Source organism: Herpailurus yagouaroundi, unplaced genomic scaffold (assembly GCF_014898765.1).
Source record: "Herpailurus yagouaroundi ecotype Mexico unplaced genomic scaffold, PumYag 166, whole genome shotgun sequence".
NCBI classification, from domain to species: Eukaryota; Metazoa; Chordata; class Mammalia; order Carnivora; family Felidae; genus Herpailurus; species Herpailurus yagouaroundi.
The window spans coordinates 29,199,548-29,214,417 of record NW_024412407.1 but is presented as its reverse complement, the minus strand read 5'-3'; the positions used below and the strand labels follow the sequence as shown (position 1 = coordinate 29,214,417).

General features: G+C 36.4%; 1 protein-coding gene across 17 annotated transcripts in view; it reads left to right on the top strand.

Annotated features, from left to right (window-relative positions):
- PLEKHA5 (pleckstrin homology domain containing A5) overlaps positions 1 to 14,870 on the top strand; it is a 244,996-nt gene that overhangs the window by 159,780 nt on the left and 70,346 nt on the right. For 9 of the 17 annotated variants that reach the window (XM_040488772.1, XM_040488755.1, XM_040488753.1 and 6 more), the window contains 4 exons: positions 3,712 to 3,827; positions 4,120 to 4,137; positions 7,576 to 8,043; positions 13,878 to 14,343. In XM_040488772.1, the coding sequence (XP_040344706.1) occupies positions 3,712 to 3,827; positions 4,120 to 4,137; positions 7,576 to 8,043; positions 13,878 to 14,343 (1,068 nt within the window). Of the gene's footprint in view, positions 1 to 941; positions 1,110 to 3,668; positions 3,828 to 4,119; positions 4,138 to 7,575; positions 8,044 to 13,877; positions 14,344 to 14,870 lie in introns of those variants that run through there. The other 8 variants (XM_040488754.1, XM_040488760.1, XM_040488756.1 and 5 more) reach the window with 3 other exon arrangements.

Genomic DNA, 14,870 nt, shown 5'->3' with positions numbered 1-14,870 from the left:
GTGGTCACTGTACTATTCTTCAAAGGTTACTTACTGTATGTTTGAAATGTTTCATTATAAGTTAGGGGAAGAGTACTATGAAAGAGAACAACTATGTTTTTTAACATAAGATATGTACATTTATGACCTCAGAGAATATTTGCAAAAATGTTCTCGGGTCTAAGTACATCATGAGCATCAGGTACATTTGAGATAATATGGAAGTTGAGACATTAAAAACGGTCACTAAATCCAAGCAGACCTGAGCCCACCTCCTCTGACAATACCCATCTGCTTCTGATAGCGCTGGTTTGTAAAATACCTCAACTAAAAGGCCACTTTAATGATAGTTTGGTTATTTTTTGTTTTCAAAAACCATACTGCATTTTTTGCCTCATGATTATGGCTGAAATAAATTTCAGAGGTCACCTGTTTTTTAAGTCAGTCTTAAATTAAGAACTCTTAAAGGGTTTGATGTAAAAACTGTTTTAAGGAAAAGGGGAAAAATTAGGGTAACACGTTTAACAGTGGAAATGTTTACCCCATTATAAAATTTATTCCATTTTTAATTCCCATCCACTCTTTTTTCAAGAGTACTCAGGACTGCAGCTGATTTACAACTTTTGCTAATTCATACGTTGCATTATTAGCTCTGGGGAAAAAAAGAGCAAAGAAGTTAATAGTGGTTGGGCGTGGGTGGATGGCCTCAATGAGAAGGTAATATCTGAGCAAACACTGTGGATAAGAAGGGAATGGCATACAATTTCAATAAATTTTTATAAACAGTGTGAACCATAAAACAGAATTAAATATTTCAAAATGCTATAACAAAGTTAATTCTAGTAACTTTAATAACTTCATAAAGTTACTTTTACATGTAAAACCGTTTGATACTTATATTTGATCATGAATTTATTTTTTTTTTGTTTCTTTGCTCATCAATTTGGCAAAAGGTTATTGAATTTGTACTCTTTGTAGGACTTTTTGCTGTGTTCTTAGACTTAAAAATATATATTTTATCTGTTACAAGTACAAGGATAGTAATTTCTCTCTCAAACTCTCTTTTGCAATGTTGTTTCCTCTGAATTTATGAGCACCTTTGGACACTGAATCTACTGCTTGTCATAGTGGTGAGTAGAGACTTCATGAACGACTGTGGGACTTGAAGCTAGGTAGCAAACTTGATCATCATCTAGTAAATATTTCCATTTGACATCTGTCAAGCATGGGTGTGGTTTGTTAGCATAGGAGTCATGGCTGTACCTGGATCTTCTTAGCACTAGCCCAGTCTTCCTTCCACTGATCACAAATATGGACCGTGGTCTTTCATTCATTTCTCCAAAACTCCACTAAAGCAGTGCAATGACACTTTGTGGTAGCTTTAATCATTTAACAACATGTAGCATTTCAGCTGTTTCTTCTAAATTGTTTCTGTGGATAGTTTTATATCTCTGATCAGTTAAGTGAGATTTGTTGCTTACATAGTTATTTGGATCACTGTGTTCATTTAATTCTATCTTGATTCTTTCTGGAAAAAAAAAATTGAAGAAGCTAATTTGATCTTGTTTAAATAAAGCAGATAGTCTAGGTTTTGGAGTAAAGTGTGTGGCTCCAGATTTATTCCTCTCATCTTTTAATGTTTAGCAGACTAACTACATACTTATTACTCTTTTCCTTTACTTCACTGTATGCCGAAAGAGTCTTTGTTTTTCTTTGTTCTTCAGTTATGTGATAGGAAACTGTCACAGGCATTTTTACATGGAAATTAAGAATGTTTCCTTCACAGAAGTCTCTACCTCAGCCTCTTTCTCTACTTTGATACAGCTACTACTGCTGTCCTTCTTTGTCTTGTCAGCCCATGCATTAAGCTGAGCACTCAGTGTTCATATGTTGGATACCAGTTCCTGATTGACATCTTTATTTCATTTCTCAGAAACAGGCAGATTGAATGACTATAAAGATAAAAACCCACAGGGGTGCCTGGGTGGCCCAGTCGGTTAAGCATCCGACTCTTGATTACTGCTCAGGTCATGATCTCATGGTTGGTGAGTTTGAGCCCCACATCAGTATCCGAGTGCTGACAGTGGAGCCTGGTCAGGATTCATATTCTCTTTCTCTCTCTGTCTCTCTCTCTCTTCCCCTCCCCCATTCACACACACTCTCACTCAAAATAAATAAATAAATAAACTTAAAAAAAAAAAAAGGGCAGGGGCACCTGGGTAGCTCAGTTAAAGGTCTGACTCTTGATTTCAGCTTAGGTCATGATCTCATCGTTCATGAGATCAAGCCCTGCACCCGGCTGCATGCTGACAGTGCAAAGTCTACTTGGGATTCTCTCTCCCTCTCTGCTCCTCCCCCCACCGCACACACACGCGTGCGCGCTCGCTCTCTCTCTCTCTCAAAATAAATAAGCATTTTAAAAAAAAATAAAAACGCACTTTCCAGTTACATAGGCTTTCCTCAACCCAAACATTTACATTTTAACTCTGAAACTTGAGATGAAAAGCTAAAGGGAAATACCGTTTTGAATCGTTTGTAAATCTTGTATGTTTTTGTGTAGACGTCTATAAGGATTAAACAAAATGCCTTAACAGCGGCACCTTTTGAAGACTAAAGGAGTTGTTAACACAAAGGGGAAATGCTAGGACATGAACATTTCTATTAATTTTGTGGCTGGTTGTTCTGGAACATTCTTTATTTAATTGAAGTATAATCGACAATACTTTCAGGTGTACATCATAGTGATTTGATATTTTTTATATATTATGAAATGATCCCCATAATAAGACTAGTTACCATCTGTCACCATACAAAGTTATTACAAGTGTCACTGACTGTGTTCCCTATGCTGTATGTTCTATCCCCACGACTTATTTATTTTGTACGTAGAATTTGATACCTCTTAATCCTCTTCAACTATTTCACCTACCCTCTAATCCCTCCTGCCTCTGGTAACCAAAAGTTTGTTCCCTGTTATCTTTGAGTCTTTCTGTTTTGTTATGTTTGTTCACTTGTTTTGTTTTTTAGGCTCCATCAAATAGTCGTAAAATATTTGTCTTTCTCTTTCAGACTTAGAACACTTGGCGTAATAGCCTCCAGGTCTCTCCATGTTGTCGCAAGATTTCATTTTCTTTTTTATGGCTGAGTTACATTCCAGTGTGTGTGTCTGTCAGTCTGTCTTTGTCTGTCTACTACATCTGCTTTATCCATTCATCTATCACCGGACACTTAGGGTGCTTCCGTATCTGGCTATTATAAATAATGCTGCAGTGGGAGTGCATATATCACTTTGAACTAGTGTTTTCTTCTTTAAATAAGAAGTGGATTTGCTGCCTTGTTTGGTAGTTCAATTTTTATGGAACCTTCTTGAATAAGAGGTATGAATTGTAGTAAATGGGAATTGCTAGGGAATTGGGCATGGACAAGCACAGCAAAGGGGCACAACAAGGTGCTTCATTTCTTACCTCCTTTCCTTCCCATACACCGTTTCCCTTGTTTTAATTTTCAAAGGAAAATGGCAGTGTTGGGAGGAAATTTTAATAGTTACATTTTTTTAAAGATTGAATTATATTTTTCTTAAGTCAGTCATTTCTGTAACTCTGTGTGTGAGACAAGTCTTGCTTGCTTTGAAAGTTGACAGTAATGATCTCTGTAGGAACTACTTAACTTTCTTTCTTTTTCTTTTACAGATCCCATGTATCTATTTAAAATGATCCTATCATTTTCAATCAGGCAGCCCATCCAAACATGCGGACCTATTATTTCTGCACTGATACAGGAAAGGAAATGGAGTTGTGGATGAAAGCCATGTTAGATGCTGCCCTAGTACAGACAGAACCCGTGAAAAGGTAAAAGCTTGTAGGGAAAATAACTGTGATTTCCACTTACATTTTATTCCATGCCCTGCAAGTATATTGTTATCATAGTGCATATCATTTTATTACTCATGATACGAAATCATTTCTTCCTCAGAAAGCAAGGATTAATTCATGTTCTGTATTAAATTAATATACTTTAGTTAATTTGAGATACCACCTGTGTTTTTATTCCCCATTTCCTCTTTATTCATTTTCACCTATCAGTGTACTGAGGTGAATCCAGAATCCTAACATTCAAACTGAATATTCTTTCTTCTTACAGAATTACCTTTAATTTCCGGTAAGTACGTTTTTAATTGTTATCTTAAAACTACACGAGACTGTTTCAAAGCCTAAATCTTAGAAAACAATTTATATTCATGAAGTTAATTTTATTGTGTTTTTATGCTATGTTGTATGTTTTTGAAGTTTAATAAATAGAAATAAAAAATTTTGATGAGTTTCATTTCTTCAGCATTTCCTGGTTAATTCTGATGGTTTTATGATGAATGTCTCCAGAAAATAACTCAGCAAGCATTTAGATTATTTTTAAATATGTCTACTTTTTTATAAATTCTACCTTCTTTCTTTTGAAACTTCAATATTCAGATTCCTTGAGAGTACAAATATGTACTATTAAAATTGACCTGTGATTTTTTTCTTTTTGAACATCTGAATCATTTTAATAATCAACTATATGAAGAACTAGTGAGAGGAAATCTGTTTATAAAACTACTTAAATAGCAGCTGAATAATATGCTTTAAAAAAAATTGTATTCCTGTAATTTGAAGAAAGATCTGTGACACCATTAAGTTTTTTTTCCAGTCAGTTATAGTTGAGCATATGTCTCATACAAGAAAGATGCTTCCTTGCAAGTTTATTCTCTTTTTCTCTCTTCTCAGGGATTTAGGGTACTGTTATAATATAAACCTTTTCGTTTTGGTGGTGGGGGAGGGTTAGTGTACACACTAGTAAAGTCTTTTGATTTGTTGGTTAAAAGACTGAAATTGATGTATATATTTGTGGTTTGTTTTTTTTAATATCAAGTCCAAATCAACTTAACCAATCACTAGTAATTACAGCTAGGAAAAGTAAGAATAGAAAAAGGAAGGCCCAGGATTAAATTCTAGGACACCTATTTAAAAAAAAACCAAAAAAACCTCAACCATCTGCGTATTCTATGTGACAAGCTAATAAAAGGAAAATTGCTTTTGGAATCTCATGTGTAAAAATTACCTGATGGGGATTGCCTGGCCAACTCAGTCGGTGAAGCATGGGACTCTTGATCCCAGGGCCATGAGTTCGAGCCCCATGTATGGTATAGCATTCACTTAAAAAAAAAATTACCCAAATGGCCATAAAATTGAGGTGATTAGCACTAATAGGTAGAGGAATTGTGTAGGTGAAAAGAATTAATTAAAAGTATTAAGACAATTTTAACATCAGAGTAAAATTTTTAAGGAGTTATTTAGAATAAAGAAATCAGCATCATAGTTCACATATTTGATTTCCAGATAGTCTCATAATATATGTTGTCCTTATCTCAGAATTTCAACTTCCATTTTCTTTTCTTGTATTTTCCACTCTAAAAACTGATAATTACTCATAATTTAGGGTGATAAAAATAATAGTCAATATTTTGGTTGGACTTCTAACAACTTATTAGTTGATTATGTGCCTGTAACAATGTTTAGCAGGTTGTATTGATATAATTTACTCAGCCAGAATTTTTTTTTTTTTGATGTTTGTTTATTTTTGAGAGAGAGCATGAGCCAGGGGCGGGGGGGTGGGGGCAGAGAATCCCAAGTGGGCTCTGTGCTGACAGCAGAGAGCCCGAAGCAGGGCTCTAATCCACAGACCACAAGATCACAACCTGAGCTGAAGTCTGATGCCTAACCCCACATAGGAAGCCCTAGCCAGAAATTCTTGGAAACCACCTTTGTGCCCAGCCTGATGTCGGTCACCATTATCCTGTAGAAATTATGCTTTTTATTCTACTGCTAGCTATTGGCATTTTTAGCCCGCCTTGTTAGCCTTACTTAATATTTCAAACTGAAGGAACCTAATTATTATAATATTTCATAAGTAGAGGGAGATTTTGTGTGCTTGGTTTTAAGGTAATGGGCTCTCTTTCCTGTATGGCCAAAATACTTACAAATATTTATTGGAACCTATCATAAGAGATAAAACATCCAGCTTTTAACTAGGTAGTTAATTTCTTCTAAATTCATTGGTTCCATTCGAAAAGTCAGTATATATGTCTTTTTGTTACATGTCTTAAATGATAAGTCTTTGGAGAAATGAAGATAAAAAAGGCAATGCTGTTCTACTTTAAAATAATAGGCAACTAAGTCTAAAAACTTTTTTCAGATATTTGTTATTCAATATTAAACCCACCCCTCACTCCTAGAATTTAGTAAAGGTCAGTGTGCTTTTAGTGTAAATCTTCTCACACTTTTATCTTTTAAGATAAAGAAGCTCCATAGCGTATCTTAATAAACTTCCCCAGTGTCTAATATTGCTTCCAATCTAGAAGCTATGGGTTATATCCAACCTAAATATGTGGATAGCTTATAAATTTACTCTAAGAAAAGTAGTCACATTTCTTTTCATTTTTTTTTTTTTTTTTTACATTCACTAATTGTATTCTAAACTCTGTCTATAGCTAAGTATGTATGGGTTATGTATTTCCTACTCATCACCAAAACTGGCAGCAGTATCACACTTGGGATCTGATAGGAACATTATTATATACGGAAATGTAGAAGGTTGGTCAGTTCCTGAAAGGCCTCCCAGCTTGGCATGATCTTGGCAATTTCATGCAGGTTCAGACACTCAGCTTGGTCTTGTCAGAGTCTGGAGGTGATTGGTTTCAGAGAAGCTGACTCTCTTCAGAAAGTCCTAGATATAACAACTGGAATGGTGAGCAATAAAACTGTCCGGTGGCCCAGCAATGTACTGTTAAGCAGCACATTCTTCCAGTGGGGAGATGGATATGGGATGCCAGATTCTAATCCAGAATTGCTTGATAAGACAGAATGATAATAGTAATAAAGTCTGTGGCAGCCACTGAAATATTAATCTGGTCCTCAACAATCCTGTAGTCCTGGTGCTACAGTTATCCCCACGGTAAATCTCTACACCTTGTCCAAAAACATAGCTAGTAAGAGATAGAGCTTATAGCAGTCTGGCTGTAAGAGTTCTTCACCAAAAGTCAGGTCCTCTTGAATACAAACATAGAGTTAGTAAGTCATATGGTTCAGAACTTGGACAGCATCAGACTGTAATTTCTTGGTGCAGCCATTTCCACAAACCAGATTCATGTTTGTCTCAAGATGAGTTAACCCTCCTGGCTGGAAGCCACATTATGTATTTCAAATGACTAGCTGCTGTGGTCCTTTACGTGTGGATTTTGAGGTTTTACTGTCAAAGGGCAATCTTAATTTGCTTTATTTCCAGATTTCTTATGGGAACACTCATCACTTCTTATCCTCCAGTGCTTTATACACCATACATTTTATGTTTTCTTCCCCTCCCACTTTTGTATTTATGCATTTTGGTGTTGTGCTTGAATTTTCATATCATAACGTTGGGGGTTTGTACAGACTTGTTTTCTGTGACCCTTTCAGGTTTTTCCATAAAGTCAAAGGTAATTTTACATTTTTCCTAGATTGAATCCAAGAAATAACATGCACATTATTTCATCTGATTTACTATGATTTTCTTCTCTGATTTCAGAGTGGACAAGATTACACCTGAAAATGCCCCAACTAAGGAAATCAATAACTTTCCCAACCATAGAGTGCTAATTAAACCAGAGGTCCAAAATAACCAGAAAAACAAAGAAATAAGCAAAAATGAAGACAAAAAGGCATTGGAAGCTGAAAAATACGGATTTCAGAAGGATGGTCAAGATAGACCTTTAACAAAAATTAACAGTGTGAAGTTGAATTCTCTGCCATCTGAATATGAGAGCGGGTCAACATGTCCAGCTCAGACTGGACACTATAGACCAGTCAACGTGAACAGTTCAGAGAACAAAACTGTCAATGTCAGCCTGGCAGATCTTAGAGGTGGAAACCACCCAAATACCGGGCCCTTACACACAGAGGCTGATCGAGTCATACAGAGGACAAACTCAATGCAACAGTTGGAACAGTGGATTAAAATCCAGAAGGGGAGGGGTCATGAAGAAGAAACCAGGGGGTAAGTATCTTGTCATAACATGTCCTGAACCCACGTTTCTTTCATACTATGTTGGTGAAGATTGGTTTCTGAGACACCTGTTGAAAAGTATTAGTTTAAATTGTGTTTTAGACATTATAGCTTCATTTCAATCTTTTCTTCATGGTAATCAGACATAACTGTTTTTTCTCTGTTTCTCATTATGCTATCCAGATTTCTCACAGAGGTCCTTCCCTGGTAGAGAAGAAAGTTAGATAAACAAGTGCAATACACTGTTACAAAATGAAGGCAAGAACAGGGTGCTTACAAAAACAGGTTTCAGGGACACTGAACCCAACCTAGGGGTCCAGGAAAACTGTTCTGCAGGAAATGAAATACGAGCTGAGTTGTAAAGGGTGGCAGGCTGATAATTGGCTTAGATATGCAAAACTGCAGAGTTGACAGAGCTGGAATCCAGGCTTAGGTACTACCTCTGTGATGATGCATGAGAACCAAGGCTGGAGAGATAAGCCAGAAGAGATGTTTTCAGATTTGGTGTTTCAGAAAGATCACTCCCACCGAAGAATCTGGAGAATGAATTAGAGAACGTTCAAACACTATTGGAGTAAGTGAAATGAGGAGAGAGAGGGGATGTATTTAAGTTGGGATTGACAAGACTAGTTGAGTGCTTGGATGTGCTTGATTGCAAACTAGTCTCAGTCTGATAGGGGAAAATCAAGCATGACACCTGCTTTTAAGACTCTGGTCATCAGGGATTGTCTGGTGCCTTTTACTGCATGGAAAAGATTTGGGAAGAGAGAAAGTAATGAATAATTGGACAGGTTCAATTTGAGGCGGCCTGTATGTAGTCTGTAGCTGCAAAGAGAAATCTGGACTTGAGTAAGTTTTGGGGCATCATCATCGTATCAAAAGCGCTTAAAGATAAGGATGAAAATAGATAAATTCATTCAGCTGGAAGCTAGATAAAATAAAGATTCTACAGGAAAACCTGAAAGAAAATTTACATTTAAGGGAAAAAGAATTGAGGGACCCGCAAAGGAGATGAAAAATAAAGGCCAGAGGAGATGGAAGAAAAGCGGGCCCCTACAATAGGAAACAGTGTTCTGTCCTTAGGCCAGAATTTGGTGATGCAAAACCTAAAAAAGACTTTAATGTGCTTGTGGGCAGAAAAATTACCTGAAGAGTTATTGTGACTCTTACCTCTCAATAGTAGAAAACCAAAACCCAATGACATTAATGATGTTTTGGTTAAGTGAAGATTAACTTAACAGTTCTTCCAGTTTGCTCAGTTGTCATGGCTGATGTCTGCAGCTGTCAGCCAAAGTCTCTCTCCTTTCAGGAGCAGCTCAAAGGCCTGGGTACACTTGGCCTCATCTTTTGTTATCTCAACCAGCACTGCAAAACACTCTTGCAGTGTGTTGTTCACTTCCATTTTCTTTTTCTCCACCCTCAGTGCTCACTTTTCTGATTTTCCCAAGGAAAGGTTGTGAGAAATATTTGCTATTTCAAAAATAAAGTTTGATTAGACAGAAGGAAAACCAGAGTTAATTCTGGGGGGGATAAATGAATGGATGTTTGGTAGTACTTAAGGTAACCATTATCAAGGAAACAATAATAAAAATGCCAGCCAGAAAATTTTCTGAATCTCTACCCAGAAAATTAAACCTCACTTCTTAATGAAATCACTTCTCCTCCATGATTCTATCTATACTTTCTTACAGTTGAAACTGTATAAAGTGGTTTGACAAACATCTGGAAGTTAGGGTTTTCTTAATTGTTGAGCATAAATAATATTTTCCAAGAACTTTTAGGTCTCTGGATAGGTATAATTAACACACATAAAGGCTTTCTGTGTGACTTTTTTCTTTTGAAAGCAGATTTACAGCTTCTGAAAGTATTTTGAGCTAAGATTTTCTCTGCCTTGCCTCTCCAACTTTGGAGTCACTGGCTAGAGTCTACTTTGGGTCAATGAGTGAGATATACCACCTACATTATTATATGAACTTCATATTTTAAAAAAAATAGGATGTTTTATAATACAATAATTTTGATTGGTGGAAAGAAGCATAAGGGTTATTCATAGTATAATTCATTTTGTAAAACTTTGTGGAAGCCTTGCTATTATTATTAAAGTTCTGATAAGAAAGAAAAGGGGTTTAATATTTAGTCAAATAGTAGATCCCTGCATCTGTGAACAGAGCTTTAAAGTTTCTTTGTGAGTGGCAGGCACTGTTAAGATGCATGGTGCCTTAATCCATTGTTCTGCATGGCAGAATCACAGGGACAGGGTTTTCATGGTGTTTGACAGGCAGCTGCTAGTGAATGGAGCACCAAACCTGATGAAGGAGCTTACAGTGTTCATTTCTTAAGCTTTCACTTAAAAGTAAATCACACTTTGCTTAATTTGAATTTCTTTGGGGAAAACCACTGAAGGAAACCCGTTTTTGAAAAACAGGTCTCAAAATGCTAGAAAGTATATGTGGTAAAAATAAATTTACTTGAAAATAACCTAACTTTGTATTAAAATTCTTCAAAAGTGGTTCCAAAGATGGCAGAAGAGCCTTTTAAGCTTTGTAGTCATTAATTAGCCAAGCTCAGTAGGGAAATAGCATACTGTTAATGATCATAGGATAGGTTAATGGCTCCAGTTGAATATACATGTCTACAGGAGCGTCCAGCTCACGTATTGTGAATGCTTCAGAGCACTGATGGAGGGTTTTGGTGTAATAGACTTTCTGAGCTGGAACTCAAACATTAGTTTATGGGCAGTTTTTACTGTGTTTTAAATTAAAAATATATGTCCATTCGTTATATGGTTAGAAATAGTTTTTTCCCACATTTCCAAACTAGATACAAAGTTAACATTTATATTTTCGGTATGTGCTTCTATGGTATAGTTCACTGCTTAGTACAGAGCTTTTTGCATATTAAAGTCTCTATAATAGTTCTTGAATTTGCAAATGACCAAATCAAGGTATATTGGGGTAAATTGCTTTAGTACTAGGACAGAAGTTCTAGGATAGTGTCTATTTCTGTGACTGACTTGCTTCCTAGCAGATAGCTGTGGGGTTGCCAACTCTGAACTTCTTCCAGTTTCTAGCTTTGTTGTTAACAGAGAAGGTAAGGGATAGAAAGGGAGACCAAGCAGGGGGGGAACAAATAGGAAATATTTGTGGCAAGAAAGCAGCAAAGAATAGAAGAACCTTTATACTGGTTGTATCAGAGTACTGGGTACCTTTTTTCTTCACTCCAGCCCCAAAGACCTCCAGTGGTTAGCCTCACTGCAGCAGTTCCTGTTGGGGTGTGAGGGGCATGTTCAATTTTAAGCAAGCCTGTTGTAAGTAAAGACATTGAAAAGCTGAAGAACAACCAGCGTGATGAAGGAAATTTAGTTTGGGGGAATGGTTAAAGGAAATGGAAAAATTTCGAATATATAAGACATGGAGTTTAGAACTGTAAGATGGCTTTGTGATCACATCATCTCATAGATGAGAAAACCAAATCTCCCAAAGTTTCAGTTCGCTAGATTTGGGTAGCATATGAAGGACTCTAGTAGCATTTTAAGATTATGCCCTTCCAGGTGTATTTTTATTTTTAATTAAAGAGTAAAGTTTTAAAAATAATTTTCGTGGTTCGGGGGAAATTTTTTTACATAGAAGGATTGTTTTGCTTCTTCATTAAATCCAAAAGTCTAGGAATCATTGGCATAATGAAAAGAGTGCTGCTTAAGGAAGAGCTCACATGCCACTCCTAGTGGGCTCACTAACTCTTCCTTTAACCCACATACTAAAAGGAGCATGAGGGACACCTGGCTGGCTCAGCTGGAAGAGCCTGTGATTCTTGATCTCAGGGTCATGAGTACAAGCCTCACATTGGGTATAGAGATCACTTTAAAAAGGAGAAAACACTAAGAGATGTATGCACTCTTGGTCTTTTCCACACACCACCCCCACCAAAACAAAACAAAAACACCATGCTCTCTAACATTCTCTGAGTCCCAGAAGATGTAATTCATCCAAGGTCTCCTTATACATAAGTAGGAGAGCAAGAATCTTGGTCCTCCTGACTCTTGATCAGCTGCTTTTTCCCACTTTATTATCTTGTCATATTTTTCACAGCATTATCCCCTCTGTGGGTGCTTTAAGCCACAAAAAAAGTGTATTTAACTTGAGACTTCCTCTGGTGTTTTTGTAAAGGTAACATAATTTTACTGCCCTAGTAGGCACAAATTATGCAGGGATTTTTATTATCACCATTCCTCTTAGCTCAAACGCACCCAATTCATTACACCTAATCATCACAATGAAATCTTTTTTTACTACGGTACATTAGTGTTTACACATTGTCACTGACAACAGTCTTGGGTCAAACAGCTCTGACATCCAGCTTATCAGCCAAGGATTCCCAGATGGTGAAAGAGTGTGGTCAGGTAATTTACGCATTAAGTCTTCTACCCTTTCTGGCCTATGTAATCACCACCTTTTTGACATTTTAACACCCAGTAGGAGGCAGCAAAATAGTATGCAATCATGCATGCACAATTGCAAACTACACTCTATGTTGAAAATACAGTGCACAGAAGAAATGTGTTAATGTTGAAAGAAGAGGTTGGAAAACCTGGGTGTATGGGGTCCCAACTCCCCCACATTTAGTTGATTGAATTACATTTTATATTAGAATATAGATTTATGCCAAGTATAGATGCTAGCAAGATGAATACTTATAATATTGATCTTTTAAATCTTGATTTTATTGTGGTTATTGTTATTAAAAGGATTGTGTTTGCATTTAGAATTTGAATTTTAATTGCACCTTATTCCTACCTCTGAAGATAACGGGGGAACACAAATCCTAACTTTTTAAGAAACTTTTTTATATAATGTATCTGACCTAGCATGAGGTTAGCAAAGGATAGTTAAAACTTTTTATCACAGAGTCTTTTTTAAAAATTGTAAACTAAAATTCTACTTTATTCTCTCATTTTAGGAAACATTAGGAAATATGTGCTTAGTAATATGCCTTATGTATCCATGCCCAAAAATATAGCATTTTAAAAGAACTTTATTTTAGATGCTTAATATAGATGAGAATTTTTAGATTGCTTTAAAAAGCCTGCCACAAATGTTTATACCAAGGTGGAATATTCATTTCCATGCTAGAAACATGTAAAACTCCTGAGATTTGCAGTTGTATATCTGAATATTACCACGTTTAAGTGTTTTGTCTTTAAATAGTTAAATTTCGAGCTTTAGCTTCCAGTCACTTTTATTTTTCAAATTAAGAAAAGATATCAAGGAGAGTTTTCTCTTCAAACCACAAATGTACTGATGCGCTTCTTCCCAGAAATAGTCCTGCTTTCTGAAAGAAACATTGTAATAGAGGAGTCACATATACCTGCAGGGATTCATTTCCTGTGTTCTTGCTCTATAGGACAACTCAAACCCTTAGTATTCCATTCCTACTTACCTTATGAAAAGAGCCTAGGAGTTTGTTTATATAAGAACAAGCTACAGAGACAAATTTAAGATTAGATCTTAGATATTCTTACAAGTAAGTATTTTTCCTTTTTTTAACCAAACTGCACGTTGTGTGGAGTTAACAGTCTTTTATGTAAATAACAAAGATACTTTTTACTTAATGTAGTAAAGTCATCAAATTGAATTTCATAAAAAGGTCGAAATATGTTCGTTAATATTTTATACCCTGTGTAATATTTTGATCAACTTTTTAAAAGTAAGTCCCAAGATATACTTTACTTACCGGCAGGAAAAAAAAAATTTACTCTAATTTAGAATCTGGAAAACAAATCTTTTCTTCGTTTTTATATTTCAATTTTTTTTTTTTTTTAATTTTAGAGTCCTTTCATACCAAACGTTACCAAGAAATATGCCAAGCCACAGAGCCCAGGTTATGGCCCGCTATCCAGAAGGTTACAGAACACTCCCCAGAAACAGCAAGACCCGGCCTGAAAGCATCTGCAGTGTAACCCCTTCCACTCGTGACAAAACAGTAGGGCCTGGAGCAGAAGAGAAACGGAGATCAATGAGAGATGACACGATGTGGCAGCTTTACGAATGGCAGCAGCGTCAGTTTTATAATAAGCAGAGCACCCTCCCTCGTCACGGTACTTTGACCAGTCCTAAAACCATGGTTAATATTTCTGATCAGACAATGCACTCTATTCCCACATCACCTTCCCATGGGTCAATAGCTGCTTATCAGGGATACTCCCCTCAACGAACATACAGGTCGGAAGTGTCTTCGCCAATTCAGAGAGGAGATGTGACGATAGACCGCAGGCACAGGGCCCATCATCCTAAGGTAACATATCTGCTAATCTTGTGTTAACTACTACTTTACGGATGTTGTGTTTTATTTCTGTCCACCTATTCTTTTTTCTTAATGTGAGAGACAAAAAAATAGGTAGGCAAGACAGCTCCTTTGTTTTAAAAATTAAGGAAGAATATGGGACGCCTGGGTGGCTCAGTTAGTTGTTTAAGCGTCCGATTCTTGGTTTCAGTTCAGGTCATGATCTCACAGTTTGTGAGTTTGAGCCCCCCATTGGTCTCTGTGCTGACAGTGCCGAGCCTGCTTGGGATTCTCTCTCTCTGCCCCTCCCCCTGGCATGCATTCTCTCTCTCTCTCTCTCTCTCTCTCTCTCTCTCTCTCTCTCTCTCTCTAAAAAAAATAAATAAACTTTTTAAAAAATCATAAATGTCTTTTTTAAAAAATTAAAATTAAAAAAGAATAATCTCTAGTATCAGAATCTCACATATAAAAACCTAAGCTTGCAACACATCATCTTTCGAGAGCACAAAAATATTTATTTTGAGCAGATGTGTTATGCA